Source organism: Sminthopsis crassicaudata, chromosome 5 (assembly GCF_048593235.1).
Source record: "Sminthopsis crassicaudata isolate SCR6 chromosome 5, ASM4859323v1, whole genome shotgun sequence".
In the NCBI taxonomy this organism is placed as follows: domain Eukaryota; kingdom Metazoa; phylum Chordata; class Mammalia; order Dasyuromorphia; family Dasyuridae; genus Sminthopsis; species Sminthopsis crassicaudata.
In genome coordinates, this window is record NC_133621.1 from 220,302,531 (window position 1) to 220,329,472 (window position 26,942).

The 26,942-nt window shown below is 34.9% G+C and overlaps 2 protein-coding genes and 1 pseudogene across 3 annotated transcripts in view; all 3 read right to left on the reverse strand.

Moving 5' to 3' along the window:
- Nucleotides 1-6,804: 6,804 nt before the first annotated feature.
- LOC141542774 (olfactory receptor 6C2-like) overlaps nucleotides 6,805-26,942 on the reverse strand; it is a 55,458-nt gene continuing 35,320 nt past the window's right edge. For both annotated transcript variants that reach the window (XM_074267358.1, XM_074267359.1), the window contains exon 3: nucleotides 6,805-7,822. In XM_074267358.1, coding sequence (XP_074123459.1) covers nucleotides 6,859-7,797 — 939 coding nt within the window. In that variant the 5' untranslated portion in view covers nucleotides 7,798-7,822 and the 3' untranslated portion in view covers nucleotides 6,805-6,858. The remainder of the gene's footprint in view (nucleotides 7,823-26,942) is intronic.
- On the reverse strand, nucleotides 24,284-24,435 carry LOC141545268 (U1 spliceosomal RNA; annotated as a pseudogene).
- Nucleotides 25,239-26,586, reverse strand: LOC141542770 (olfactory receptor 6C2-like). The gene has a single exon (XM_074267354.1). The coding sequence runs from the start codon at nucleotides 26,571-26,573 to the stop codon at nucleotides 25,635-25,637; it is 939 nt and encodes a 312-aa protein (XP_074123455.1). The 5' UTR covers nucleotides 26,574-26,586; the 3' UTR covers nucleotides 25,239-25,634.

Below are 26,942 nucleotides of genomic sequence, written 5' to 3' on the forward strand. Positions count from 1 at the left end.
TCTACTTAGAGGTGGCAGATTGTGTGTCATGATAAAGTTCCTAAATGGGATTCCCCTTGTATTTCAGGATTCTTCTTCTGATCATTGTACATTATAATTTCATTTAAGATAGGAACAGGTCATGTGCTCCATCCCTGTGGTACATTTAAATGAGAAGTCACCATAGTCCAGTTTAGCTATTGCTAATGATACTTTGCATTTCTGTAGATGCCAGATCTATCTATTCACTCTTTCCCAGGGATTATAAGGTTAAAGGATAGGCAATCTAACTGGGATTTGAGCTGGATTTGGTCAAAATGGTTTTTTAGCTAATTACTAGTTAATTCTTTTCAGTAACTATACAATGTTTCTATTTGCATTCAATTTCCCTCCATAGTCCCCTGGATTAGGCTTCATTAGGAGAACCCAAGTATTTGTAGGAATGGATTTTACTTGGTTGCTATAAAATATTCCTCACAAAGATCCCTAAGGGGAATTCTGCCTTGGTCTTGAGAAGTAAGGATGCTGTATCTCAGAGTGGTGAATTCATACAGTGCAGAATTCAGTGCTGCAAACACCATTAAAGACATGGAATAATAACCTTGGATTCTTGTACACATAAATTTTGGAGAAGCCATTTCTATTTTTCTTAAGTTTTGTACAAATTCCATATTGAATGATTTCTTGAGCCAGACTTGTGGACTACTAGAAACTTGTCTCTGAGTTTAACTTCCTTATCTATCTTCCAGATTTTTGTTGTGACACTTAGGAATCACTATGACACTTTAAAGAATTATTTCTTCTCTCTGAAACAATACCCTTCCTCCTTTTCCAGTGATTTGTCCTTCTCAGGAGCTTAAACTCCCATGCTTGAAAAATTGTCCCTTCAACTGGAAATTGAGTGGATGCTCATCAGTTGGGGAATGGTTGAATAAGTTATGGCATATGAATGTAATAGAGTATCATTGTTCTATATGTTCTGTTATATTATGTAGTAATATTATATGTTCTAAATGATGAACAGGCTGATTTCAGAAAAGCCTGCAAAGATTTATAGGAACTCATACTAAATGAGATGAACCAAGAACCAAGAAGATTAAATGGTGATCGAGGTGATGCACTTGGCTCTTTTCAAGAATGAGATGATTCAAGGCAATTCCAATAGTTTTGGAATGGAGAGAGCCATTGGCATCTAGAGAGAGAACTACAAAGACTGAATGTGGATCAAAGCACATAGTATTTTCACCTTTTGTTGTGTTTTTTTGTTTTTTTCTTATGTTTTTTTTTTTCCTTTCACCTTTTGCTCTGATTTTTCTTGTGCATCATGACAAATAAGGAAAAATGTTTAGCAGATGTTTAGATTGCTTGTTATCTAGGGGAGGCAGAGAGGGAGAAAAAGATGGAGTACAAGGTTTTACAAAGTTAAATGTTGAAAACTATCTTGGAATGTATTTGGAAAAATGAAAAGCTATTATTCTCATAAAAATAAGAAAAAAAGAAAAATTGTTCCTTCACATGTCAACTCTTTTAGGGTTGCTTTCATTTTCAGGAAGGAAACTTTCATTCAAAATAAATAATTTTAATAGAGGAAGTTCAAGAAATGTGCAGGTAATGGTAAAAGAGAAAACTTGTTGTATCCCTGAGATCACATAGGTATCTCACTTATTTATGAAGCTCTAAACCTGACCCCATTTCCATCAAAATGATGAGGAGTAAATGATGAGGAGTAAACTGTGGTCTAAACAGAGATGGGTCAGTTCCTTTTCTCTCTCTCCTTCCTTCCCCGAAGTAACCAAGGGTGGGTTCGGCAGCAAATGAATTTACTACTTAATGCTGTATGTTTCCATAGTATTTATTGTTTAGAATGGAAACACTGGAGAGCCGGTGGGCAAAATGGCTGCATGGTACAAGGCCAATTTTGCAAAAAATAGATTTTTGAGTTCTCTCTTTCATACAAGAGCACAATCATTCAGATGCAGTTATGTAAGGAGGTTCCTGAGAGTGATGTAAATAAGATAAGGATTCTCTTGTTATCTTTTGGGGACAAACAGAAGTCTCTTCCCCAAAAGGAATTTCCTGATGGCATTTGGTCTATCTGAGTAAATTAGAATGGGGACTGTAAAACCCTGACCAGCTCAGATAGCCCAAACTAGTTTGACCAGATCTTGTATCAAAGGTCCAAGTCCCAAAGGAAGTTGGAGATCAAACAAGGAATACGAAGGGGCTACCACCCTCAACAAAAGGACAGAAGTCAATGTTCATATTATTCTGAAGACTATATCAGATATAAATGCTGGATTTTATTTTTGACAAACTACAGTTCTTGTGGCATTTTTAGTCTGTGCTAAGCACAAATATTCTTTTCTTTTTCCTCCATAAATTTTGGGGATGACCTATGTGATGGTAAAATAAAGGGAATTTCGGAATGGTGCCCTGTTGCCTGAGGTTTGGGTCACTTTATCTGATAATTTTGTTATTACCCTGTTCTCAGGCAGAATGGACTCATCTATTTTATTAGTCCTGGTATTATACTTGACCACAGAGATTCTTAGCCATCATCCTTTATTGATGATTTTGTGTATTTGATGTTACATTTTTTGTCCTTTATGTATGTGATGTTAAAAACAAAAGACAGAAAATTTTCTTCTCTTTGGGGTAGGACCTTGTATTCTTCTTTTTTTCTTCCTTTATTAATTTTTTTTTGGTAGCAAACAGGATAAAGTGACTAACTCAAGGTCACATACAAAGGACTAAAGCTAGATTTCAGTTAAGTTTCTTTTGATTCCAGGGACTGTGCTCTATCCCTTGTGCCCTACAATAATTTTTCAATAATTACTAATTAATGATAATCAGTAGCTAAACAAATATTTCCTTCTACACTTCAGCTAATCTCCACCCTCCCCCTTCTGCACTGAAATATGCTTCTTCAAGAGACCTCATTTAGTTATTGAGATAGGATTTGCATAACTGGTTGTAATATATATATATATATATATATATATTCTCTCTAAAATATATTGCAATTATTATTTCTTCTTTCCCTTCCTTCCTTCCTTCCTTCCTTCCTTCCTTCCTTCCTTCCTTCCTTCCTTCCTTCCTTCCTTCCTTCCTTCCTTCCTTCCTTCCCTTCCTTCCTTCCTTCCTTCCTTCCTTCCTTCCTTCCTTCCTTCCTTCCTTCCTTCCTTCCTTCTTTTCCTCCCTTCCTATCTCTTTCTTTCTTTCTTTCTTTTTCTTTCTTTCTTTCTTTCCTTTCTTTCTTTCTTTCTTTCTTTCTTTCTTTCTTTCTTTCTTTCTTTCTTTCTTTCTTTCTTTCTTTCTTTCTTTCTTTCTTTCTTTCTTTCTTTCTTTCTTTCTTTCTTTCTTTCTTTCTTTCTTTCTTTCTTTCTTTCTTTCTTTCTTTCTTTCTTTCTTTCTTTCTTTCTTTCTTTCTTTCTTTCTTTCTTCCTTCCTTCCTTCCTTCCTTCCTTCCTTCCTTCCTTCCTTCCTTCGTTTCTTTCCTTGTTTGTTTGTTTGTTTGTTTCTTTCTCTCTTTCTTTCTTTCTGTTCCTGCATAAGGAATCAGCCACATCTACTTGTAAAAACATAACAATATTAAAAATCATTATTTTACTTACTTTTCTGCACATACTTCAGGGCTCAGCAAGTAGATTTTGTCCTGAAATCCTGGAATGACTCAAAAATGAACAACATGTATCTACTTCTATGTATATTATAAAACAATAACCTCGGTCTAATTGGCAGTATGGAGTTCTTTTAGGTTACCATCTTCTGGAATATACCATTTGTCTCATTAACAACTCTAATGATGCTGCATTAGAGATACTGTCCTATTTTTAATGCAGGGAATATTTGAATGTGTTGTATTTTGCTAAAAGAAAGATAAACTATTGGAAAGAGAATGGCTTCTTCAATCTTGCCTTTCTTTGGATGCCCTAATCTGATCTGTCTAGTCAGGGAGAACTGTTTCCCTCCAAATTGTACACAAACAGTTAAGGATATTTGTTTCATCTGTCCACTTTGCTACAGGTATCTGGGGATCAAATGACTTCACAATGAAAGGACCTCTGGGGAACTCATGTTCAAAAGTCATTAATGAACCTCTATTATAATCAATTTTGGCAAAAGACATCAAGTATGCTGCTGTGGGGCCAGTATCCATATGGAATGGAAAAAATAGCAATGGCATTAGATGCAGGCTTGGTACATGTCAGTGAGTCAGGTGATAAAAGAAAAGTGACATCTTAGTTTTCCTCACATTTATTTAAAATTCTTGTCTCCCAAAATTATTTGATTCTGTACTTCCATCAGTTAATAAAATTGAGTATTCACTCTCTCCCACACCTATAAATAATGCAATATATTATTTTATTAATATATTAGGTAGTCAAATATTCAACTAGCTTTTATTAAATTATTAATATGTATCAGATACTAGACTGAGGGCTTAGTTTAAAAAGGACAAAAGCAATGCCCCTGTCCTGGTGGACATTATAATGGAAGAAAGAACTTATAAATAATTGTACATATAAGACACATCTAGAATAGATGGAAGGTAATTTCAGAAGGGAGGATCTATATTAGGGAAGTTGAGGTGGGACCAGAAAAAAAAAAAAAACAAAACTTTTTTTCTGAAGTTGGGATTTGAATTGAATCTAGCAAAGCTATGAAAGGAAGGTGAAACTGGGCAGCTACAGACAGGTGTAGCAATAACCCCAGAATCTGTCCAATGTCTTATGAAAACAATTCAGTACAACTCCTTATTACACATAGGTGAGTTAGTTATATTTTTTTATGAATAGATAGTGAATGATGGTCATGTATTTCAGTAGACTCTAAGGAAGAGAGACTACCACTTGATAGTCAGAAAGTTGGTTTGAACATATGTCTCAGAAATAGACATTTCAGGTGAAGTTTGAAGAGAAAGTAATGTACTAACATGAACAGTGATTCAAATAGTATTACATCTATAGTAATATCTTCTTTGCCTAGAATTTTGGCTGTAGAGATTTCTGGAGTAGAGACATATTATAAAGGTCATAGCAAAGCTTCTAAGCTAGCTTGGGACTATCACAAAATTGGGTTTAGCAACGCAAGACTATCATTCTGATAAAGATTTTGTTTGCCCATTAGATTATTCAATGGATTTCAGAGAATTCTTTGACTGGTGATCAGAATGACTTAAAATGTTACAGGGGAATGTGTAATTAGATGATAGAACTAATGTTTGCTCATATAATAAGTGCCTTACATATAATGTCACATGATCACTGAAGTATATGTTAATTACTAAATTTTTGAGTATGCTGAAAAATTATTTCATGGTTTATGTTTATTTATTTCTGATTTATTATTATTAACATATTATAAATTTACTTCTTTGTTCTATGCATAGTGATGCATAGTTTTCATACTAGTTATTTTAGAAGAGCTGTTTATTTTTTATCTTTATGACTCCACTATCTAGCACAGTGTCTGACACTTAATAGGAGCATAATAAGTGCTTGTTCATTGTTTTGGCTATACATTGATATTTCTGCATACTGTATATACTCCCAAAGGTATTTTTTCTTTGATTTAGCTTTTATTCTGTGCTAGCATCAATTCAGTCTAGTTCAATAACTGGAGTCTGGAGTTTGAAAGCATGGAGTAATAAAATACTGAAAATACAACCTTACTTATTAAATGGATAAAAATGATAATTTTAATTTAATTCAAATAAAATATTTGATTCAAATAAATTTATTTCAATAAAATATTTCAATAAAATAAATTTAATTCAAATAAAATATTTCTCTACTTTATATCTGTATTCATCATTGCAATGGACAGCAATTAGGAATGTGTCACTCAAATAGATTTATTTGTTTCCCTTCTGATTTTTACTTCTTTGGGTTTGCTTTTGCAAAACTTAAAAAAAATTATATAATAAACATTTGTTCATTTAATCTTCTAGGATTTCTTCTATAATTTATTTAAACATGACCTCTTAGCCATTGATCAAAAAGATAATTTCTTCTTTTCTTCCCTAATTTATTTATGCTATGACTTTTCATATCAAGGTCATGCATCCATTTGTAACTTCCCTTGGTATATAATATAAAGTACTAGCCTAACTTTGATTTCTGCCAGATTGCTGTCCCAACAGCTTTTGTCAAATAATGAATATTTCTACCAGTAATTTGGGTCTTTGTATTTATTGAATATTATGGTACATGTGCTCTCTTGATTCTATATCTTGTGTACATAATCTGTTTCACTGATTGATCTCTTTAAAAAAGTACAAAATCATTCATCTTCCCTGGGATCTCAAATTACTCTATTTGCAGTTAAAACTATTTGTGTGGGATCTATCCTATCTTTGAAGATTTAATACTCTATGTTCTTTGCTGGCATGAGTGGCAGAGTTGTTGAGAGCTTAGCTTGGGAGAAGAAAAATCTCAGTTGTCTGGTTTCTGGCTTGAAAAATAAGGTATGTTTCCAGATTTACTTCAAGTGCCTAATGGAAAAGAAAGATTTTAGGAAGAAGTCAACTTGAAGAAGAGCTGGAGTGTATATAAAGCACACTTAACAAATGCATATTGACTATCAAATAGGGGAATGGACATTTCATTGATAATAAATTTCTTATACCTAGTTGGTTATAAATAAATTCATTAGAGTGATGTGGTTGAAAGTAAAATCCTTAATAAGAGGAATGGAATGTGGAGGAGAAAGCCTCAATCAATAAAGATGTATAGATAGGAGATAAAAAGATGTGAAAAAAGCTGTGGCTAAGGGAGCGTTAGGTAGAGAATCAAATTAGTCCATAAAATCCAGAACAAGAAATTCAAAGTTATCCAAATTTTATTTTACTAACATTGCTTCTGAAATTCAATTTCCTCATAACTTTGAAATCAAAACAATCTTTTTCAATGTGTCTCTAAAAGCTTTAATTACTTGTTTATTCCTCAGAGTATAAATAAAAGGGTTCATTACAGGTGCTACTGAGGTTGCAAGTACTGACACAACCTTATTCAAAGCCACTCCTTCTTTGGTAGGAAGTTTGATATATATGAAGATACAGGTTCCATAAGTCATGGAGACAACAATCATGTGGGAAGAACAAGTGGAAAAGGCTTTTTTTCTTTGCTCAGCTGAAGGGAATCTCAAAATAGTTCTAATGATATATGCATAAGACAGAACCACTAACACTAAGGTGATGATAAGGGTGAACACAGCAAGGGCTAAAACCATTCTTTCCATGAACTGTGTATCAGAGCATGCGATCTCCAGCAATGGTGATATATCACAGACAAAATGGTCAATGATATTGGAGTCACAGAATTCGAGCTGAAGACCAAAACTAATTATTGGAATGATAATCATCAACCCAGACACCCAACAACTCAGGAGGAGCTGATTACAGACTCTGTTGTTTATGATGGCTGCATAGTGCAGGGGTTTGCAGATAGCTACATAGCGGTCATAAGACATGGCAGCCAAGAGAAAAAACTCTGAGGCCCCAAAGAGAATTCCAAAAAATAATTGAGTGAAACATCCATTATAGGTCACAGTATAGTCTCCAGTTGACATGGTGTACAGGAATCTGGGAATACAGACAGTTGTGAATGACAATTCTAAGAAAGAAAAGTTCCTGAGGAAAAAATACATTGGGGTTTTAAGGTGCTGATCCATTAAAGTGAGGGTGATGATAGTCAAGTTCCCAGTTACACTCAGAATGTAGGTCAGAAACAGAAAGATCAAAAGCAGAACCTTCAACTGTGGGTCATCTGTTAATCCTCGAAGAATGAACAATGTTATCCCTGTATGATTTCTCATTTCTGATATTTGTCTTTAAAAGGATCTGTGGGTAAAACAAAAAGAAAGTGAGAGTAAGAAAAAGAGAGAAAGAGAAAGAGACAGAAAGAGAGAGAGAGAAACATACATACATATATATGTATATATGGAGAGAGAGAGAAAGACACAGAGAGACACAGAGATACAAAAAGAGACAGACAGACAAAGACCAAGACAGAGACATTGGAGGTGAAAAGAGGCATCATAAAATAAATCACTGTTTCAAGTTGGATATAAAGTTGCGTCCTTTTTTCTTTTATGGGTAAAAACAAATGATGCTGACATTTTATTATGCACAATGACTTTGAGCAATACTTACTAAACTTAACATTTGTGTAAACACTATTTTTTCTCCAATCTTTTTCTTTTCCCCTTACCCCAGTTCCTTGCCTCTATCCCATTTTGTCCAAATCTACTTTACTTTGTATTATCTAGAAAACTATGATTTTTTTTGTTTTCTTACTATAACTATACTCTTCAGATACACTTCCTTTATTGAATCCCTTTGTGACCTATATAAAAATTCAAGCAAGAACAACACAGTGAACATTTATGACAGTTTGCCAATTACACTTATATTCACATGGCACAAAGTTTCTCACCATTCTCTGTCAGAGAGTCACTTCCTATCCATTTTGTTGCTGTCACAGAATGTACCCTGATCTCTTGGAATATGTATGGCATCTCTTCCTGTCTTTAACCTCTTTTGAATAAATATTCAGTGGTGTGATCACTGGCTCAGATTTCTTCACTTTTCTCAGAAAATTCCTATTTTATGCATTATTTTGAATAATCTTTATGGCTAGCAATTGTGTTTTAGTTGTTGCTTTTTCCAGTTCTCTTACTAATTGTAAAGTTTCATCAATTTTTGCCTTTCACAGATATAAGTGGTGTGTGAAGTACAACCTCAGAGTTTTAATAAATGTTTCTAATTTGAATTTCTTTTCTCTAATATTTTATAGCACTTTTAATGATATTACCAATTTTTAACTTTTATAAACTGTTTTTACTCAGGAAAACCTTCTTAGTATTATATATTTGCATAGTGAATACTCTTTAAACTTAATTGGTTCTGTGCCTTAATGTACCTCTTCTAAAGACATGATTTATTTTCCTTACCGTCTCACTCCTTCTGGTCTCTTTCCTTTATCATAACATTAGCTTCTATACAACCAGATAACCCATTCTTTTCATTGCCCTAGAACCTTTTGGCTTCTCCTTGAACAGGCTCCATCTTCTCTTAAGATGTCAGATTTCAGAAAAGAGCAGCACAGATATCTAATTTGTTCAAGGTTTATCTATTATAACTAAGGCAATGCTGAGATTGCTGGGGAGATGACAGATGATGGAAGGAAAAATCAGAACTAGAACTAGGAGCAACAACTAATACTGAGTTTGAAGTTTTACTTGTAGATCTATCTGTTGATGGAAAGCATCAGTGCCCACCAGCTCAGAAACCATTTTCTCCACATCCCAATATCCTTTAAGGATATGTAGCTAAATGAGCTAATAATGTCCATTAGGAATCTCTGCCTGAAACTACCTCTCTCCCTCCCAACCATCCTCTCTCTCCTTCCTTTCCCCCCTCCTCCTATCAAGCATCCATGATCATTGTTTCCACATCTAATACCTACCTAATATCTCCTATATCCATTTTCTTTCTGATCTCATGTTTTCTTAAAAAATACTTCATAAGACACTGCTTACAGTTAAAGAATAACAAGCACACTCAGAGGAAATCAGTCCCTTGGGTGCATAAGGGGAAACAGAACCATTATTGTATCTGGTGAAAATTTCTTATACGAAGGCTGATGGTGGAGCTTAGGACCATCTAACCCAGAAGCTAATATTTAGGGAGGAGGAATCTTCCTATAGAAGTTTATATCATCAACTGTTTTGGGAATTAGATTGGTGGGGGTTGGGAAGGAAGAAATCTTAGGAGAGGGAAAATATTAATAGGACTCAAGAAGAAGGGGACCAGCTGTATAGCATGTTTCAGGAGAAGCACAAAGTGATGTGTAAAGCAAATAATTGTGCAGGGATAAAGTTCAATTTCCTAGAAGATCCAGAGTCAGGAAGGAAGCATACCTGCTTCTCCCACACACATCTTTTCCAGATAAGCACATCTAAGGAGTCCAATTGAAAACAATCCATTCATTCTATGTAAGCTTCTGCTCAGAAGGCTTGTCTCCAGTCCCAGTTATGTTCACAAGGCCTCCACAGACACTCACATGGTTTGCTTGTCACCTTTGCTCCAACTAGTATAGAGAGTGAAGAACATTACTGTTCATTGGATAACCCTGAGGCTACTTCATTTCCACTAGAAGCTGCAAACTCTCATCCCTAACACTGTTCTTTTTTTTTTCAGTAGGAGGTTCATTTCTTGTTATATCAATTATAAACTAATTTTTCTGTATGCTTCTCTCTTATCTTAAAGCAATTGGTGCCTCAGTGGGAAGTTCAAGTTAGCTCCCCATTGACCTCAGGATCAGCCAGAGTCAGGATCAGCAAAAGTCCTTGCTCTTTAGGGGGAAAAGTAAAGGAGATGGATGAAACTCTACAAGGGCTCGCCACCAACCTTCCTTCTCGTTGTCCTCCTCTAAAAGTGACTCTGGCTTGTCTTACTACACCCCCAATCCCTCCTATACATATATCCCTCTGTATACAACAAAAGATCGAGCCAGCACAGAATAGTGAGAAGGGGCATTTTCCAAGCATATGCTAATAGAATATTGTCCAATAGTTAATTAACCTTAAGGGCTTGGTTGTCTGATTCTAGTGCACCTATTCAGAGTTTCAGCCCTTTACGCCACAGTGGCTAGAGAGCAAGCCTTGAGTAAGAAGGATATTAATTCTAATACAAACTCATAACCTTTCTAGTTTTATGACCCCCCCCCAAAAGCCTTAACTTCCTTATTCTTTGCAAAAAGACCCACTCATGAAGCAAATGCCAAATCATTCCAGTTTCATTTACAAGAAAGTTCTATTGATAATGTGGTTCATTGAATCCTGAAAAATTGGACAAAACTAAAGAGCAACTCCCTTCCCTGAGTTTATCAGTTGTTCTTTTCTGTACTTCCTGTATGTCATCTGGTCATTTTATCTGTTAGACCTTTCAAAGAACAGATGGGAAGATTTACCCTATTAAAAAAATGCCAATTACAAATTAGAGTTTTAAAGAGCTTAGAGTTCTCTACACTTCAGACCTGTCTCTAATTCTTTTTCCTGGTTCTAATGCTTTTTCCCTTTTCCCCTTACCTAGGATCTCCACTGTATCTTGGCACATTATTTTTAATTACTTTATCTTTGATCAGCTATGATGTAGTTAGAAATTATTTCTTCCCTTAGACTATTCTGCCCCAGTTTACTCTAAATGAACAGGATACTGAGCCCACAAATATTATTGGCTGGCACATGACAGCCTGTTGTTTAGTGATAATGGGGTTTCTGAAACTAATGAGCAATAACAGTAAACTGCTTAAAATACATGCTGGTACAAAACAAAATTGGGTGCCCACTACTTAACCTAGTAATATTTCAGTGTTAATAACACACCTCTTCTTGGTTTCCCCATGAACTCTGCACAGAGAACTATGAGTACTGCAACTGTGCACAAAGTCAGAATCATAATATTCCTAACTCTACCTCTAAGCCATATAATTAGCATATCAGTGACATGAAGTACCTGGTCTTTCTAAGTTTTCCTTATAAATTTACTTTCTTGCTCCTGGTTCTTTGCTAACTACTTTTGGAATTTAGCTTGCTTTCATTGGATTACAATTATATTAAACTTTGCCCCTTGACTTGGAGATAAGTCTAAGCCTGCAAATTCTTTTGAGATACCTCATGATTCCAGTGTGGAACCCTAACACTGGTCCCTTGAACTCTAATACTGTCATAGCCATGGAGCAATGATCTTGGATTCTTGGATATATGAGTTTTGGAGAGGCAATTTCTTTTTTGCTTAGATTTTATAGAAATAAATTCCACATGGTCAATATTGCATATGTTTGCTCTATATTGGATTATTTTCTGATTAGGGGAGAGGATGGGAGAAAGGGACAGAGAAAAATTTGTAATACAAAGTTTTGCAAGGATGAATATTGCAAGCAATCTTTACATTTTCAAAAATAAAAAGGTATTATTAAAAAAAAGAAAAAATCCACATAGAATGACTTGTTGAGCCAGAATTGTAGGCTAGTAGAAACTTATTTCTGCATTTTTATTCATAATAAGCCCTTTCCCTAATGCCGCTTTAAACAAGTATTTCTTTTTGAGGAAGAACTAACCTTTCTTCTTTCTCCAATAGAGTGCCCTTCCTCTTAATAACTTATTCTCTCAGGCTTGAAATATTGCTACTTCCTGTGTCAACTTTCTTAAGGGTGTTTTCATTTCCAGTAAAGAAACTTTGATTCAAAGAAAATAACTATGATACAAAAAGTTCAAGAAGTATGCAGCAAAAGGCAAAAAAGAAAACTTCCTATACCACTGAGATCACATAGTAACTCACTTATATGTGAAGCTATGAGGTTGACCCTACTTCTGTTGAAGGGAAGAAGTCAATGGCCAGGCATTTTAGAAGAAAAATATCTTGGATACAGAAGCTGGATTTCATTTTTGACAATCCATTGGACTTGTTGGATTATTAAAATAGACATTTTGTCAGTGCTAAGCAGAAAGTTTTTTTTTTTTTTCCGTGAAGTTGGGGGAATAGTCTGTGTGAGGACCCAATTAAGGGGATTCTGGAAGAGTTCCCTGATTCTTATGATTTGGATCACTCTATCTGATAATTTTGTTTTCTATCCTGTTCTCAAGTAGAAGGGGCTTGCTTCTGCCATTGTAATTGGCCACTGAGATAGTTAGTCATCCCTCTTCGCTGACGATTTTGTTTATTTTATGATGTTATCTATATTTAGTCTATGTGAACATGAGTTTAAGACCAATAGAATAGAAAATTTCCCTCTCTGGGTTAAGACCCTGGTCACAATTATTTTCTTTTCTTACTTTCTTTCTCCCTCCCTCCCTTCCTCCCTCCCTCCTTCCTTTCTTCTTCTTCTATCTCCTTCCCTCCTTCCCTCCCTCCTTCCCTCTCTCCTTCCCTCCTTCCCTCCCTCCTTCCTTTCTTTCTTTCCTTCTTTCTTTCCTTCTTTCTTTCTTTCTTTCTTTCTTTCTTTCTTTCTTTCTTTCTTTCTTTCTTTCTTTCTTTCTTTCTTTCTTTCTTTCTTTCTTTCTTTCTTTCTTTCTTTCTTTCTTTCTTTCTTTCTTTCTTTCTTTCTTTCTTTCTTTCTTTCTTTCTTTCTTTCTTTCTTTCTTTCTCTTTCCTTTCTTTCTCTTTCCTTTCCTTCCCTTCTCCCTCCTCCTTTTTCCTTCCTTCCTTTTATCTTATTTCTGTGTTCCTGTACAGGAAATCAGGCACATCTATTCTATTCCCACAACTCAAAAAAAGAGGAAAAGTGGTGATATGAAAAGCCACTACATTACTTACTTTTCTGCCATTACTTCAGGTCTCAGTAATCATTTTTTGCCCCTCAAATCTCTTGAATGTCTTAAAGTTGAGCAGTAAGGAATTAATGAAAAAGCACTCATGCACTTCTGATATCTCAGAAAAACATGACCTTTTCAAATTGGGAGAACTGAGTTCTCTTAGGTTACCATCTTTTTGAATATACCTGTCCACTGTTTTTCATCACCAACTCTAAAATGATGCTGCATCAGAGATTCTGTGCTCCTTTAAGTGCAGGAAATATTTTGATGTATTATTTTATTGAAAGGAAAACAGAACCATTCAAAAGAGAATGGCTTCTCAGATCTTGCCTTCCGTTAGGTCCCTCTATCTGAACTCTCGGGGCAGAGATACCATTTCTCTCCAAACTGTACACTAATAGTAGAGAATATTTGTTACATTTGTCCATTGTGCTACAGGTGTCTAGGGATCAACTGTGTTCATGAAGGAAAGGACCCTTGGGGAATCCAAGTTCAAAAGTAACTAATGAATCTCTATTGTAATCAACTTTGGCAAAAGACATACAGTATGCAGCTTAGGGGCCAGTATCCATATGAAATGGAAAAATTAGAATAGCATCAGACCCAGGCTTGATACATAGCAATAAATCAGGTGATGGAGGAAGAGTGACAACTTATTACTCTTCCTCAAATTTACTGAATGGTCTCCAAAATACATTTCCATCTGTCAAAACATTAAGTATGAATTCCACACTCACACATGTATTATTACATATTATGCAATGAACTATTTTATTAATCTATTAGGTAGACAAGTAGGATTTATTAAATGCTTAGTATTTGTCAGATACTAGGCTGAATGCTGGGGTTAAAAAGGACAAAAATGTCATCCCTGTCCTAGGGAACATTTTAAGGTAGGATAAAGCATCTAAATAACTTCTCATATAAGATTTATTTACAACAGATAGAAAGTGATTTCAGAGGGAAGACAGGAGGTTAGCAAAGTTGAGATGGGACCAAAAAAGCCTTTTTGCTGAAGGTGGGATTTGAGCAACATTTAGGAAGCTAAGAGATGAAGGTCAGAGGGTCAGTGTGTTCCAGGCTTGAGGGAATCCTAGAGAAAAGTCACAGAATTAGGAGATGTGACATCTTAAGTAAGGAATAGCACTGGCTTCGTTTTAAGAAGAAACATGACTTTCTAATGTTGGACTGAAAATCAGATCTAGTTTTTGATCTGTAGTTTAATATCTCTGAGTATGGAGTGACAATAGATACTGGGAGTAAAGCTGAAACATTCTGACTTCCCTATTATAACTTTGTGTTAAAATAACAAAATCCTGAGTTCATTGGCAAGACCTTGAAGTCAAGAAATCAAGTATTTCTTAAGCTGCTACCACAAGCCAAGCTTTGTATTAACTTCTGGGTTTACCAAAAATATAGACTCTCTGCCCCCCCCCTCAAAATTTTTGTACTCAAGGAATCAACAGTCTTACATGCAAAAAATTCTTCAGCAATGAGATATACAGGATAAACTGATAATAATATCAGAGGGAAGACAGTGTTAAGTAGGGGAGGTGAGATTTTAGTTGGGATTTCAGAGGACTAAGAAATAGAGATGAAGAGGCACTGTGATAGCCAGTGAAAGTGTCTAGAATTGAGAGATGGAGTGTCTTGTGTAAGATAATCAGAAGGCCAGAGTCACTGAATCATAGAGTATTCTTCTGCATTATCTATGCTTATACATTGATACAAATAGATGTAAATATATATATATGTATATATACATACATACATACATATATATAATATAGATGCATATAAGAAAACTAATTCTTAAAATATTATATTTGATTTCAGAGGTAAAGAGTCATCAGATTTAATTCTTTAGACAAGAAAGTGGAGTTTTGCTGGGAAATCTTGGTACTTCTGGTTCCCCACAAATAAGAAGATAATTGTGAAGAGACTGGACAACTTACTTATTGCTACAGACATGTGCTTCCCAGAATCTGTCAGGTGGTTTGTGAAGATAATGTGGTGAATTCCTTATTACCCATAGGTGAATCATTTACACTTCTTTATGAACAGGTAGTGAAATGGTCATGTACTTCAATGAACCCTAAAGAAAATAGAGTATCATTTGATAGTTGGAAGTTTTATTTGACTATATGCCTAAAATTAGACTTTTCAGATGAAGGTAAAGATAAAGTAATATAGTAACATGAATTGCCATTTAAATAGAGTGAGAGAATTAAATTTATAAGTTATATCTATACTTAGAATTTTGACTGCAGAGGTTCCTAGAGGAGAGAGATTGTAAAGATCATAGCAAAGCTCCTGTCTAGCCTGGGTCTATCTCACATTTTGGTTTAGCAATGCAAGACTATGGTATTGATAAAAATTCTGTCTGCTCATCAGATTAATCAATGGGTATAAGAGAATGCTTTGGAGACCAGGCTGAATTAAAATGTTACAGAGAAATGTGTAAGTAGATGAGAGCACTAATGTTTACTTATATAATATATGCCTTACATGTAACACTGAAGTATATGTTAGCTACTACCTTTTTCAATATGCTGAAAAACTACTTCATGGTTTATATTTCTTTATTTCTGACATTATTATTAAGCTATTAAATGTTTACTTGCTTATCCTATAAGTAGCTATGCATAGCTTTGATGCTAGTTATTTTAGAGGAGCTATTTAATTTTTGTATTTATAACTCTCCTACCCAGTACAGTGCCTGGCACACAATAGGAGCTTAACAGGTGCTTATTCATGACTTTGCCTGTACTTTTCTGTTTCTGCATACTCCTAAGTTTATTTTTTCTTTGATTTTGCATTTATTCTGTGCTCACATCAATTCAGTCTAGTTCAGTAATTCGAGTCTGGAGTTTGAATGCATGGAGTGATAAATATTGAAAATACAACTTTAGTTATTAAATGATTAAAAACAATATAACTTTTAATTTAAATCAAAGCAAATATTGCTCCACTTCACATCTGTATTCATCATTATAATAGGCAGCGATTAGGAATGTGCCACTCAAGTCAATTTATTTGTTTCCTTTATGATTTTTACTTCTTTGGGCTTGCTTTTGCAAAATTCTAAAAATTTTATAAAACAAACTTTTGTTCATTTAATCTTTTAGGCTTTCCTCTATGATTTATTTAACCATGATTTCTTAATTAGCCAAGGATCTGAAAGATAATTTCTTCTTTTCTTCCCTAATTTATTTATGCTATGACTTTTCATATCAAAGTCATGCATCCATTTGTAACTTCCCTTTGCATATTATATAAGGTTCTGGTCTAAATCTGATTTCTGCCAGACTGCTTTCCCAACAGTTTTTGTCAAATAGTGAATAATTCTACCAGTAATTTGGGTCTTTCCATTTATTGTATATTGTGGTATGTTTGTTCTCTTGATTCTAAATATTGTGTATATGTTTCATTGATTGATCTCTTTAAAAAAGCAGAAAATATACATATTCCTGGGACGTCAAATTACTGTCACCAAAATTATTTGTATGGGATGTATCCTATTCGTGAAGACTCAATACTCTCTGCTTTTTGCTGGCATGAGTTGGCAGAGTTGTTGAGAGCTTGGGAGAAGAAAAATCTCAGTCTTCTGGTTTTTGGCTTGAAAAAAAAGTTATATTTCCAGATTTACTTCAAGTCCCTAATGGAAAAGTAAGACTTTAAAAAGAAGTCATCTTGGAGAGTAGTTAGAAGGTCAATCATGCCTTTATCTGAAGTTTACCACACCAGAAACTTTAGAAAATTTCTCCTTTAGTAAGGTTTGGAAGCCTCTTTGCTGAATGCAATCTCTTACACTTCTTTTCTGTATTTTCTGGTTCATTCTCATCTACTGACTTTCTCTAATTCCTATTTGATATTAGCTTGGATAAATTATATATTTGCCATTTATTATGTATATGGTTATTATTGATCCTGTATTTGATGGAAAGGGACCCAAGTGTTGCATTGATAACTTAAAGTGTTTATTTATTAAAATAATGTAACCAGGAACTTAGTTTGAACTAAACTAATGGTATTTTTTTTTTTAGAAATGAAGCAAAAAAGAACTCTATTCTTAGACAGCATATAATATATTTTTTATTATAGCTTTCTATTTACAAGATATGTGCATGAGTAATTTTTCATCATTGGCAATTACAAAACCTTTTGTTCCAATTTTTACCCTCCTTCTCCCCCCTCCACCCCAATCCCCTGCCCAGATAGCAGGTTCACCAATACACATTATATATATTAGGGTATATGTTAAATACAATATATGTATACATGTCCATACAGTTATTTTGCTGTTAAAAAAGAATTGGTCTTTGAAATAGTGTACAATTAACCTGTGAAGGAAATAAAAAATGCAGGTGCACAACAATAAAGGGATTGGGAATTCTATGTAGTGGTTCATACTCATTTCCCAGAGTTCTTTTGCTGGATGTAGCTGGTTAGATTCATTAGTAATCTATTGGAACTAATTTAGTTCATCTCATTATTGAAGATGGTCACATCCATCAGAATTGATCATCATACAGTATTGTTGTTGAAGTATATAATGATCTCCTGGTCCTTCTCATTTCACTAAGTATCAGTTCATGTAAGTCTCTCCCACCCTTTCTGAAATCATCCTATGGGTCATTTTTTACAGAACAATAATATTCCATAACATTCATATACCACAATTTATTTAGCCATTCTCCTATTGATGAGCATCCATTCAGTTTCCAGTTTCTGGTCACTCCAAAGAGGGCTGCCACAAACATTCTTGCACATACTGGTCCCTTTCCCTTCTTTAAGATCTCTTTGGGATATAAGCCCAGTAGTAACACTGCTGGATCAAAGGGTATGCACAGATTGATAGCTTTTTGAGCATAGTTTCAAATTGCTCTCCTGAATGGCTGGATATATTCACAATTCTACCAACAATGTAACAGTGTCCCAGTTTTCCCACATCCCCTCCAACATTCTGCATTATCTTTCCCTGTCATTCTAGCCAATCTGACAGGTGTGTAGTGATATCTCAGATAAACTAATGGTATTTAAAGGGCTTAATAGGTATCATCTGGAGTAGAGCAGGGCACTCAGCATCTGATGGCCAATCTCTTCATCTCCCCTATTGGTAGGAATCAAATTTTGCCTTGTAAAAGGGTAGTTGGTGATTATTTTAAAGTTATATATTTTCCTTTTTTTTTTTTTTTCCGCTGAAGCAATTCGGCAGGTACTTAACTTGCCTAGGATGACACATCTAGGAAGTATTATGTGTTTGAGATCAGATCTGAATGCAGGTCCTCCTGATTTCAGGGCTGGTGCTCTATCCACTGCACCACTTAGCTGTCCAAGGTATGTATTTTTTTTAATAGACTTGGGATGGAAAATGCCATCTGCATCCAGACAAAGAACTATGGAGGCTGAATGTGGATGGTAGCATAATATTTTCACTTTGTTTGGTTTATAATTTTTTGTTTGCTCTATTTTATTATTCATAAATGTTTATTCTACATGCCCCTACTTTATTAAAAATGCTGCTTTAATGACTTTTTACTTGAATCTTTAGAGTTCCTAAGTAGACCATTAAATTTCTAAATTAAGCCAATTTTGTTTCTATTTTGTCAATGGTTATTCCATGTTTGGCAATGTAAGATTACTTTAAAAATATAACATTATTTATTTTATTACTGCCTAATCTAGAATGTCTAGAATGCATTAATTCTAGACATTAGACATATAATGTAGTGATAATAGACAACCATATTTTTCCCTGATTTTATTAGAAAGTCTAACATTTCTCTATTACATTTAATATTGTCTCTGGACTTTGCCATATCAATAAATATTCCACTTATTCTCATCTTAAAAATACAGGGAATTTTTCAAAATATTTAACAAAAACATTTTTCTGCATCTTTTGAGGCAATTTTGTGATTTTTATTGTTTTTCTCATTCATTAATATGGTGTATCATATTTATAGTTTTTTTTAAAATACTGAACCAACTCCTCATTCCCTTTCTAAATAAAGCCTGGTCATAATGTACAATCTTTTAAAATATTTTGCATGGAATGGTCAAGTTCTGTTTGGTCTTGATTTTTCTCTGTTCTTTCTTGTTTCTACTTCCTTGTACTTTTATGTTCACAAAGGACTGTCAGGCTTCAATATTCTCATGTTGTGCTCTGTAATTTGCTGACCCTGGCTCAGGGTACTGGGTACCCTTTTGTCCCTATTGACACTTTTTAGATCAGCACATTTTAGAGACACTTATTTTGATGACTGAACAGCTACATGGTGCAGTGATACAGTGTCAGGCTAGGAGTCAGGAAGATGTAGGTTTTAAATCCTGATTCAGACACATACTAGCTAGGTGATCCTGGGAAAGTTGTGCAAACCAGTTTGTTATATCTACCAAGAGAATCCCAAAAGGGGTCATGAAGAGTCAGGCACAACTGAAAAAATAACTCAAAATTTTTTTAAGTGTTCATTTCTCAGTTGTGGTCTCTGTTTCAACTGAGTCGCCTTTGAGCAGTGTGCTACATAGTTTTTATCCTGTCCAAGGTTGTGTTCATTCTAGTGCTGGTTGGAATTTTGCTTTATATTTGGGATTTTCCTAGTTGATACATTTCTTGTTCTGTCTCTCTTGGAATTTGTCTAATTTTAGCTATAGGAAGAATGGATCCTCCTTGGTTAGAGTGTTGGGTGGTCTTTCATCCTCTTGGATTTACCTCTTAAGGGGATTGTTGTTTTTATCACTTTACACCTATGGTTTCCATTGTTAGTGCACCGCGGCTAGTCACGTGATGCTGCTTCAAACTTACAGTTTCTTCACTTCTTCTTCTACTACTTCTTTAACAGCATTTTACTTTCATTGTGTATAGCTGTAGTCTTCCTTCCCCCTTCCCCAGACTTGTATGAATAATCTTACTGAGGATTTTCTTTGAAATTCTTAATCATTATTTAGTCCTCCTTCCTTGTTGTTACATAGGAACACATATTCAGTATTATCTTCCAGTTTGTCATCTAAATGGAAGCTCTCTCAATGATGTTTTCTTTTCTTTTCTCTTCTTTTTTGTATCTAATATTATTTAATTTTTTCTAAGTACATGTAAAGGTAGTTTTCAATATTCATTTCTGTAAGATTTTGAATTCCAAGCTTTTGTCCCCCCTCTTTCCCTTTCTTCTGCCTTGCTAAGACAGAAAACAATCCAATATAGGTTATACTTGGACAAATATGTTAAACTTATTTACATATTAGTGGGTTTTTTGTGAAGGAGGAATCTACAAAAGGGAAACACCTCAAGAAAGAAAAAAAAACAAATTAAAATTTTAAAAAGTTGAAATATTATGCTTTAATCTGTATTCAGACTCTACCTCTTTCTCTGGATGTGGATGATATTTTCCATCACAAATGTTTTGGAATTGTCATGGGTCATTGTATAACTCCGAAGAGTTACGTCTATTGTAGTTAATAATTGTAAAATTATGTATAATGTGCTAGTTATTCTACTTCATTTACCATCAGTTCCTATTAGCTTTCTGGATTTTTCTGAAATCCAGTTATTTATCATTTCTTATAGCACAACAGTATTCCATTACGTTCATATAACACAACTTGTTCAGCTCTTCTCCAATTGGTGGGCATCCACTTAACTTCCAATTGACTACCACAAACAGAATATCTTTTAGTATATTTTTTATATATTTTAGTACAAGTGGGTCCTTTCCCTTTTTTTTTATGATCTCTTCGGGATATAGAACTAGTAGTATTGCTGGATCAAAGAATATGCACATTTTTATTACTTTTTGGTCATAGTTCCCAATTGTTCCCCAGAATGTTTGGATCAATTTGCAACTTCACTAATAGGTATTCATGTCTCAGTTTTCCTTTGTGCCATCCAACACATCATTTTTCTCTCATATTAGCCAGTCTGAGAGGAATGAGGTGGTAGAATTGCTTTCATTTAATTAATGGAGTTAATGGGATAACAGAAATAGGATAGAGTATGCAAATTAATGGGAGTGAGATAAACAGGGAAATAAAAATACATTTTTTAAGATGTATAAAAAGCTTCCTAATTCAAGGGAAAAGTCGTTGGGCAGGTATAGTAATAGGAAGGCAGAGTAGCAGGTAAAAGTAAAACAGAGGAGTCAGAAGGATAAGAAATAAGAGGTAAACCGAAACAAAAATAAAGATCAGGAGTAGAATTTATTATGGAACAGCAATCGTTTTGTTAGACAAAATTAAAGCTAAGATACATTTAATCAAAAGAGAGTATTAGGAAAATCATACTATACATCAGCCATGTTAATCAATATTGTTTTAGACCATTTAAAATAACTGGACATTATAAGATTAGAATATTGCTGTAATGTAAGTGTTGAAGGGTTGGTGAAGTAAGGAAAAAATATGGAAAGATTTGGAGTTATAAAGGAAGATGTTATCCACCTTCAGAGAAAGAGTATAAAGAATACAATACAGCCTTACAAAGATGCATATGAATGTATATGTGTGTATATGTTAATGTTCTGATCGTCTCTCAGTTGTAATCCTTCTCTGGGAGGAGGTTTCTTGGGAGGCCTCAGGAGCCTCCAGCCAGCCTCTTCTTCTTCCTGAATCCTGGCTCTGAATCTCCTCCAGCTTTTGTCCTTCCCCAGTCCAGACTGCTCTCCAGGCTCAATGTTGCCTCTTTTATCCTCCCAGAGAATGGGCATGGGATAATGCAAGGGCTTCTGGGAAGAAGTACTCCAACCAATGAGCTTGCTCCTCTTAGAATTCCTAAAGTGTAAACTCCCTTTAAAGGCCCAAACCAAAGGTCTGAGCCAGAGAACTGTCAAGTCAACCTGAGTTCTCACCTTGTAATTGTCCAGACAACCTGAATTCTCACCTTGTCACTGTCCAGACAACCTGAGTTCTCACCTAGTAATCCTAACATGTATATATATTTACAAATATGCACACATATGTCTATATATATATACACACATATATAGATATGTGTATATATATATGTTTTCTTGAAATGGAAATTTATTAATTTATTGCTTCATATTCTATATCCTTTTTGCACAAGATATTTTTTTTCTTCTCCTATTTTGTATTTAAATTTAAAATGATATTATAAAATTACAGAATGTGACCCCACATTTTGGGCTCAGGCTGTCCTGAAGTCTGAAACTTAGTCATATATCCTTTAGTACAGAACTCAAGGGGCCTCTTAGTGAAGAAGTAAAGGATGTGTTCTAAAAAAGAATGAAATTAAAGGGTGAGAGAGGATGTACTGGGAGAAAGGGAAAAGGGAAAGGGGAATGGTGTAAATTGTCTGCCATAAAAAGAGGCAAGAAAAAGATTTTTCAGTTAAGGGGAATAGGGGAAGAAGTAGGGAACAAACAAACCTTACTCTAACCATAATTGCTTCAAAGAGGAAATGACATACACCATTCAAAATGGGCATAGAAATCCATCTTGACTTGCAAGAAAATAGGAAGGGAATGAAATAGGGAAAGGGCATGTTGAAGAAGATAGTGGTCAGTAGCAAAATGCTTTTAAAGGAGAGTGTAAAGAGAGAGAAGAGGAGAAATGGGGGAAAATACAATTAGCAGTAGTAATTGCAAAAAGAGTTTTGAAGATTTCTTTTATAAGGCCTCATTTCTCAAACACAAAAATAACTGAGTCAAGTTTATAAAAAATAAGCATCATACCCCAATTGAAAAATGATCAAAATATATTGCTCTATGCCCAAAAGGCGCATGTTTGACTTAACAATAGCAGTAGTACGCATGAATCAAAAAAGAGATGAGAAGAAAACAAAAAGTGACCCATACATGCAAAATATTCATAGCAACTGTATTCTGGAGGCAAAATATTGGAAATAGAGGGGATGTCCATCAAATGGGGAATGACTGAATAAATTGTGGTGATTATGATGTAATGTTATTGTTCCGTGTGAAATGATGAATAAGGTGCTCTCAAATAAAACCTAGAAAGTCCTCCATGAACTCAAATACCATGTATGAAGTAATGTACTTTGTGTACAAAATAACAAAATGTTGTGGGATAATCATCTGTAAATTATATTGCTATTCTTAGTAGAACAATGAACCATGCCTATTCTGAAGGACTTAAGATGGAAAAATTTTTTATGTCCAGAGAAGAAACTGATTTTGTCTGAATACTAATAAAGCATTCTCTCTCTCTCGTTCTCTCTCTCCCCTCTCTCCCTTTTCCCTCTCCTTCTTTCTCCCATTCTCTCTCCCTTTCCTTCTCTTTCAACTTTATTTTTCTTAAAAGTTTTTTCTATTTGTAGCATTGGAGATCTATGTTTTCTTTCTTTTACAACATGATTTTTATGGAAATATTTTGCATAACTTTACTTGTGATTTATTAATGGGGGCTGGAGGTGGGTATAATGGAGAGATGTGGAATTCAAAAGAATTAGAAACAAATGTAAGAATTTATTTTAAATGTAACTGGGGAAATATTAAATAATTCAAAAAAAGGCACACTAATGTAATGCAGGAAAAACTGCGGCAAGATAGAGATTAAAGAGTTTTAACATTTTATTTATTGGAGAATTTAATTGATTGACTGACAGGACTCTTGTCTCAAAATATCCAGTGGTGAATGTGAGTTCTCAGTGACATATAAACACACATGGCTCACCTACAGGGGTAGACCAAGACCAAATCTGGAGTCAGAGCATTGAGAGTGGGAACAGACTATCAATCAGGTTCTGACAGGGTGGTGAGAGGCACTGGACATTTTGGTAAACTGGGATGAAGAAGAACAATGACAGGGTAGGGGGTAGGACCATAAATTCTTGATGGCAGAAGGAATTAGGAGCTAGGAAGTTTGAACTCCCCCTTATCTTGAGTCTCACATTGACAATGTATAACCTTAGAGCAAGTGGCCCTGAATGTTAATGAACAGAGGGGGAGGGGTTTGCAACTAAGGGGATTGAGGCAGTTAAGGAAACTTAGGCAGAACGTTTTAGGGAAACTGATAGCACAATACTATCACAAAGTATACAGTTGAGATTCCCGCATTTGGGAAAATCACAGGGGCCAGCCCATCCAGAGTGCAATGGATAAGCTTCGCCCTGGGGAAACTACCTTCCTGATCATGGAATCGCCCTGGCCAGGTAAGAATAATAGAAATTCAGTTCATGGCATAATAAATCAGGTTATAAAGGTGTGCTATTTTATTTATGTGAAAATAGCTTCACAAACTCAAGCAATTGCAATGGAGAAACATAAATGAAGAGCTTGCATTTCAGGGTACACAACAACAGTGGAGCAGAGGCAATAGTTAAGAAGTAAGGGGAGGATGAAGAAATAAGCTAAGAGATATCATGATGGGATCTAGGAGGAGCCAGGTGAAATCCACCTAGCTGACCAGGTCCCAGACCTGTCTAAAATTATGTTAATCAAGATTTCAAAGGTTGTTGAAAGATGCTAACTTGACTGTCTCACAGGTTGGAGTGCTAGACTATAACTATACCAAAAGGACCATTTGAGTCTTGATTATGGCTAATAATAGGCTCTCCTTCCTGATAAAGACAAAGAATAAACTGGTTTCAAAGTATACGTCAATCAGGCATAATTGATTTCTCATTTGGCTGCCCTACTTTGAGTATTCTCTGACTGAGATCTTCATCATCCCCCAGGAAGCTAATTGTTGGGTAGACTTAATCATTATATAAAATTACATGGTCCTTGGTAGTCCATTACTATACTCTCCCTCTACTCCAAACTTCCAGCTAAAGAGAAAACTGAATTAGAATATTTCCTCATTTCCCAGCTGACTTCACCACTTTGGAATTTCCCTGACTGATCTATCCACCATACCCTCAAGCAAAGTACCCTTCTTCTCCCTCCCACTTTTTAGCTTGTGTGTGTGTGTATGTGAGTGTTTTGACTTACTAACTAGCTTTTAACTTTTTGTGGGGCAGGGATTAACTTTCTTTTTTTATACCTATATTTTTTGTGCTTATTGCCCAGTACATAAAATACATTTAATAAATGCATATTGCCTATTAAATAAGCATCTGGAAAATTCTTTTATAATAACTGTTATAGATAGTTCTTTGTTAATAAACATTCATTAATTTTTATAGAAGTGAAGAGATGAGGTGATTGAAAGTGAAATCTTTAATAAGGAGTATGGAGTGGGGAGGAAAACACCTCGATTAGTGAGGATGTCCAGATAGGAAAGAAAAAAGAGTTGTGAAAGAAGCTGTGGGTAAAGGGACATTAGTTAGAAAATAAAATTCAGTCATAGGATCCAGAAAAGTTCAAAGATATTAATGTTTTGTTTTACTAATATTGCTTCTGAAAGTCAGTTTCCTCTTATAACTTTGAAATTGATACAAATTTTTTCAATGCATCTCTAAAAGCTTTAATCACTTGTTTATTCCTCAGGGTATAAATAAAAGGGTTCATAACTGGTGCCACTGAGGTTGCAAGTACTGATACCACTTTATTCATAGCCACTCCTTCTCTTTCAGAAGGTTTGATATAGATGAAGATGCAGGTTCCATAAGTCATGGAGACAACAATCATGTGGGAGGAACAAGTGGAAAAGGCTTTTTTCCTTTGCTCAGCTGAGGGGAATCTCAGAATAGTCCTAATGATATATGCATAAGATAGAACCACTAACACTAAAGTGATGATGAGTGTGAACACAGCAAGGGCTAAAACCATTCTTTCCATGAACTGTGTATCGGAGCATGTGATCTCCAGCAATGGTGATATATCACAGACAAAATGGTCAATGATATTGGAGTCACAGTATTCTAGCTGAAGACCAAAACTAACTATTGGAATGATAATCATCAACCCAGACACCCAACAACTCAGGATGAGCTGATTACAGACTCTGTTGTTTATGATGGTTGCATAGTGCAGGGGTTTGCAGATAGCTACATAGCGGTCATAAGACATGGCAGCCAAGAGAAAAAATTCTGAGGCCCCAAAGAGAATTCCAAAAAATAATTGAGTGAAACATCCATTATAGGTCACAGTATAGTCTCCAGTTGACATGTTGTACAGGAATCTGGGGATACAGGCAGTTGTGAATGATAATTCTAAGAAAGAAAAGTTCCTGAGGAAAAAATACATTGGGGTTTTAAGGTGCTGATCCATCAAAGTGAGGGTGATGATGGTCAAGTTCCCAGTTACACTCAGGATGTAGGACAGAAACAGAAAGATCAAAAGCAGAATCTTCAACTGTGGGTCATCTGTCAATCCCCGAAGAATGAACAATGTTATCCCTGTATAGTTTCTCATTTCTGATCTATGGTTTAAATGGATCTGTAAATAAAATAGAAAGAGCGTGAAAGTAAGAAAAAGAGACAGGGGGACAGAGAGACACACACACACACAGACTGACAAACGGACTCAGACAATGAGAAACAGAGATAGAGATAGAGACAAACACAGAGAGATACAGGGGAGAGAGAAACAGATAGAGGGGCAAGAGCAGAGAGAAGGAGAATGATAGAGTGAGAGGGAGGAGAGTAGAGACCAAGAGAGAAAGATAAAGACAAAGACAATGGAGTTGAGAAGAGGCATCATAAAATGTCAGCATTACATTTTGAATATAAATGCTAAGAAGAAATTCCTTGGATCCATTTTTCTTTCATGGATAAAAAAAAA

Excerpts from the sequence above, each read along its gene's own strand:
- LOC141542770 (XM_074267354.1), bottom strand. The coding sequence starts at position 26,573 with ATGAGAAACTATACAGGGATAACATTGTTCATTCTTCGGGGATTGACA.